General features: G+C 44.1%; 1 protein-coding gene across 1 annotated transcript; it reads left to right on the forward strand.

Moving 5' to 3' along the window:
- Positions 1-1,006: 1,006 nt before the first annotated feature.
- LOC121397362 (zinc finger CCHC domain-containing protein 3-like) lies at positions 1,007-3,009 on the forward strand. The gene is made up of 2 exons (XM_041574009.1): positions 1,007-1,011; positions 1,679-3,009. Exons 1-2 carry the CDS (start codon positions 1,007-1,009, stop codon positions 2,853-2,855), a joined length of 1,182 nt encoding a protein of 393 aa, XP_041429943.1. The 3' UTR covers positions 2,856-3,009.
- The last annotated feature ends 2,303 nt before the right edge of the window (positions 3,010-5,312 follow it).

The following is a 5,312-nucleotide window of genomic DNA, read 5'->3' on the forward strand; positions in this document are numbered from 1 at the left end:
GTGTTCCGAAAGGAGGATCGCCAGGCTCTGAAGCCTTCAGGGCGGTCGTTAAACTTTACGAGTCCTTTTGTGACTAGCTCACGTCGTGCAAAGAACTTGGCAAAGTCCATTGTTACCTGGTTACTACCAGGATAAGAGGGTGGCTGAGTGTAATAGTGAGAAGGTGTTGTATAGTCGTACCTGTCTGGAGGTTCTCTTTTAGGCTGGACTGTGACATACCGTTGTGACACGGCTGAGGAGGTAGGTGCAGGGTTAACCCTAGGCTTGGGTACCTGGTTGAAGTGGGTGTTGTAGGCAGGATCACTTTGCTCAGCGTAATTTCTCTGATACAATTGCAGCTTGCTGATGGCCTTTGGAGGTGTATGGCATCCTTGGCTTGGTTCAGGAGCAGCATGTTGGCCTGGTTGCTGTGTTGAAGGAGAATCTGTGTCTTGTTTGGAGTGCTGGTAGACATACTCTCTAGTGCGTTGTAGTGGGTCTTGGGGTTCAATCTCAAGATTAGGTACCTCGCTGTGTCTTTCGCTATTAGGGTACACAATCATCTCTAGAGCTTTTGCTTCTGCCAAAGTTGCTGCAGCTTCTCTCTCTCTGGCGAGCTTTTCTAGGGTTGCTTCTAAGCGAACACTTTCCAGCTTTGCCTCTACTGCTAGGCGTGCATTTACTGTTTCCCTTTCTGCTTCTAAGAGTGCACTCTTTACTTTTGCCTCCATTTCCCTCTCTGCGAAGGCAGCACGGGCCTTTGCTGCTTCTGCTTTTGCGCGGGCAATGGCGGCAGCATTAGTAACAGATGAGCGTTGAGAGGAGCCTGAGACCTGGGATCTGGTCACTAATGAGGATGTCTTTTTCTGTGACATTATGGGACTCTGGATATGCCTTTGTAGTGGCTTTTCTGTGCTGCAATGACTTAATAGCAGTGTCTGTATCCGGATCACTGTAATATACTGTTGTCTGAGCTTGCAGCGTAGCTGGTTTAATCACTTGTGTGTCAGCTGCTGTTTTACTGCGCATGCAGTGAGTTATAGTTCAATCCCACCTTTGTGGTAGCGCTGTTTCACTGCGCATGCAGTGGGATACAGTTCAATCTCGCCTTTGAGGTAGCGCTGTTTCACTGTTCTGTCCTCGCTACGTATTACCCTGGGGCAGTGTGTAGTTCGACATGCAGCTAAACCTTCCCACAATTCAATAAAGAGACTAAGCTTGGAGTCTGTAGATTTTACTGAATAGGCAAGTGGAATAAGGTGAAACTGTAATACAAACAGCAGAAAATATAATAAGTATGCTTGCAATGAACTATATAAAAACATGCAAATGAACATATAACTGCAGCATAAAATATATATACTGGCATAAATGTCTCTGTAGCAATGTCTCTGGGGGTTCTGGCAGCTGTGGAGGTGTTTTGGTGTAACTATTTGCTTACCAGCGATTCTATCATAAGGGAGATGCAGAACTGTGTGCTTCTTCCAGCAGCATGGTCTGTAAAATGGAGTCCTGACTCCCACAAGGCATTGCTCTAGGTCACATGGTAGGCGTACGGTAGCCCGATTAGTCCAAATTCTGCCATAAGCCTTATGGAGGTGAAAAAATGGATATAGGAAGTGACGTTGTGCACTTACAACAAGTGTCCAGAGGAGGGAGCTCCGAGCAAATGAATAGAGAAATCCCAAGTATGATAAAGCGTATGCTGGAAACATGACACTGGCGAAGATGTCGTTCCAAGCTTCGCTAAGCTGAAGAATTCGGTTCGTGTCGTGGTGGAAGAGGTGATCGAAGGAGAAAGTAAGCTGCGCTACATCGTTGAAGCCATCCTCGGGGAATTCGGTCATGTCAGGAAGACGGAGATCCTGGCGATTCAAGATTATCCGCGACGAGGAGTATACGATGTGACTTTCAATGGAGAAGGTATCTTTTTGAGCTTCTTAAAGATTCTGGAAGGAAATCGTGAAGATGCTCGGCTACGTGGATACAGGGTGTTTCCTCACATTTCGCTGGAGGAAGTCATCTTGGTGGTGAAGTCGTACTCTCCTTTCATGAGTATAAAGGAGGTAGAGACTGTGCTTAATCAGTTTTGTGAAAAATTGACTTTTTCAGGCAAAATTCTAAGTGAGGTCGGAATCTGGACATCAAAGGTGAAATTCAAGGCAAAATTCAAGAAAGGCAAGTTACCTCCAGCTAGGTTTAAGTTGGGAGGCATCAATTTAGACTGCCATTTCTCAGGCATGCCGGTTTTTTGTCGAAGATGTCGTGCGTATGGTCATACAGCCGAAAACTGCAAAGATTGTGGAAACTGTGGTGAGTCTACTCATGAGTCGAAAGACTGTGTTCACCCTAAAAAGTGTAATTTATGCTTTCAAGTAGGTCACCTGTATTCAACGTGTCCAAAAAGGAGTAAAACTGTGAGTCAGGAGGAAATCTCATCTGGTGAGTCCGGGGATCCGGAACAGGTGCAAATGCTCCTTGAGGACCCAGGGGTGAGTGGTCTGGAAGCCATTGCTTTACAGGTGGAAAGTCTGGCTGTGAAGAGGCCAGACTCTTCAAAAAAGGAAAAGAAGAAAAGGAAAACTGAAAGTTCACAAGTGGAGGTGAAAGTGCAACCCCCAGTTCCAAAAGTGCAACCCCCAGTTCCAAAAGTGCAACTCCCAGTTCCAAAAGAGAGTGAACAGAAGAGGGTCCAGACAAGAGGTGAGATTTTGTTTAGACAATATAAATGCAAACCTGACTATGCTATTAAAGAATATATTGACAGCTGGACGGAAGAGGAAACAGCTGCATTGCGAGCAGATGTGGATTTTGAAAATACTTCGGAGGAATTTCTGAGATTTCATATCTTGGACTACATCCGAAGATTGAAGTAAAGGAGTAAAATAAAAGTTTTTCTTTTTTGTTGTTGTTGTATATTTTTATTTAAAGAATAAATATTGGTTTCACGTGATGTTGTAAAGTAATTGTGGGTTTTTTTCCTACTTGATACTTTATTACTGATAAAACCGGCAATGGCTAATTTGCCATAGAGCCAAGGCAAAGGGATATGGGACTGACAGCTCTTGTCATAGAAGGCTGTGGGTCTTCCTATTCTTTGTATGGCAAGGAGGAATCTATAGTAGGCAAAAGGCTATGTTGTTTGACAGGCAGTCTTTAACATGGATTGGAAAGTCCTTTTGTGATTGGTCAACTTTGACCGATATGGAAATGAAGAAGACTTTGCCGTTTTTTTCTCTCCCTATGGTAGTACGGGATAGCGGCAATGTCAAATTGTCATAGAGTCTAGGCAAAGGGCTATGTTGTTGACAGGCAGTCTTTAACATGGATTGGAAAGTCCTCTTGTGATTGGTCAACTTTGACCGATATGGAAATGAAGAAGACTTTGCCGTTTTTTTCCTCTCCCTATAGTATTACGGGATAGGGAAGTTGAGGCTTACTAGGCACAGGTCAACACATGGCTATGTGTTGGAATGTTAGATTTTATCATGGGAGTGCTTAGGCAATGGCTAATTTGCCATAGAGCCTAGGCAAAGGGATATGTGACTGACAGCTCTTGTCATAGAAGCCTGTGGGTCTTCCTGTTCTTTGTATGGCAAGGAGGAATCTATAATAGGCAAAAGGCTATGTTGTTTGACAGGCAGTCTTTAACATGGATTGGAAAGTCCTCTTGTGATTGGTCAATTTTGACCGATATGGAAATGAAGAAGACTTTGCCGTTTTTTTCTCTCCCTATGGTATTAAGACGGCGATAGCGGGGCAATGTTTCCAAATTGTCATAGAGTTTCTAGGCAAAGGCTATGTTGTTTGACAGGCAGTCTTTAACATGGATTGGAAAGTCCTCTTGTGATTGGTCAACTTTGACCGATATGGAAATGAAGAAGACTTTGCCGTTTTTTCTCTCCCTATGGTATTACGGATAGGGAAGTTGAGGCTTACTAGGCACAGGTCAACACATGGCATGTGTTGGAATGTTAGATTTTATCATGGGAGTGCTTAGGCAATGGCTAATTTGCCATAGAGCCTAGGCAAAGGATATGGACTGACAGCTCTTGTCATAGAAGGCTGTGGGTCTTCCTATTCTTTGTATGGCAAGGAGGAATCTATATAGGCAAAGGCTATGTTGTTTGACAGGCAGTCTTTAACATGGATTGGAAAGTCCTCTTGTGATTGGTCAACTTTGACCGATATGGAAATGAAGAAGACTTTGCCGTTTTTTTCTCTCCCTATGGTATTACGGATAGCGGCAATGTCAAATTGTCATAGAGCTAGGCAAAGGCTATGTTGTTGACAGGCAGTCTTTAACATGGATTGGAAAGTCCTCTTGTGATTGGTCAACTTTGACCGATATGGAAATGAAGAAGACTTTGCGTTTTTTTCTCTCCTATGGTTTACGGGATAGGGCAAGTCAAATTGTCATAGATCTAGCAAAGGCTATGTTGTTGACAGGCAGTCTTTAACATGGATTGGAAAGTCCTCTTGTGATTGGTCACTTGACCGATATGGAAATGAAGAAGACTTTGCCGTTTTTTCTCTCCTATGGTATTACGGATAGGGAAGTTGAGGCTTACTAGGCACAGGTCAACACATGGTCATGTGTTGGAATGTTAGATTTTATCATGGGAGTGCTTAGGCAATGGCTAATTTGCCATAGAGCCTAGGCAAAGGTATGGGACTGACAGCTCTTGTCATAGAAGGCTGTGGGTCTTCCTATTCTTTGTATGGCAAGGAGGAATCTATAAGTAGGCAAAAGGCTATGTTGTTTGACAGGCAGTCTTTAACATGGATTGGAAAGTCCTCTTGTGATTGGTCAACTTTGACCGATATGGAAATGAAGAAGACTTTGCCGTTTTTTTCTCTCCCTATGGTATTACGGGATAGCGGCAATGTGAGTTACATAGACAGGCAAACGGCTATGTTGTTGACAGGTTAGTTTTACATGGTTGGAAAGTCGCTCTTGATATTGCTGAGTCAACTTGGTATGGAAAGGAAAGACTGGTTTTCTTATGTTTCGGTATGAGACCCCCCTTCTCTGCCTATGCAGGATCGCCCACCTTCGGGTGGACTTAACCTGCTTGCTGCAATCGGGTTGGGGGCATTCCTCCGATAGACGGGTGACGACCGCCTTGGCGGAAGGTTGCTGAAGGCTTGAGGAGGATTTCTTCTTGGGAGAAAAAGTGAGTCAAGAATGCCATTCACCTTTGATTTTCCGAGCGGGGAAACCCAGCTGAAGAACACCGTAAGGATTGAAGTTGAAGAAGAACATCGGAGCCTGAAGGATTTAAGATTCATCGTGGGGGAGATTCTGCTTGGCGTTTTCAACCTCAAGAATG

The sequence above is a fragment of the Xenopus laevis genome, chromosome 8L (genome assembly GCF_017654675.1).
Source record: "Xenopus laevis strain J_2021 chromosome 8L, Xenopus_laevis_v10.1, whole genome shotgun sequence".
In the NCBI taxonomy this organism is placed as follows: domain Eukaryota; kingdom Metazoa; phylum Chordata; class Amphibia; order Anura; family Pipidae; genus Xenopus; species Xenopus laevis.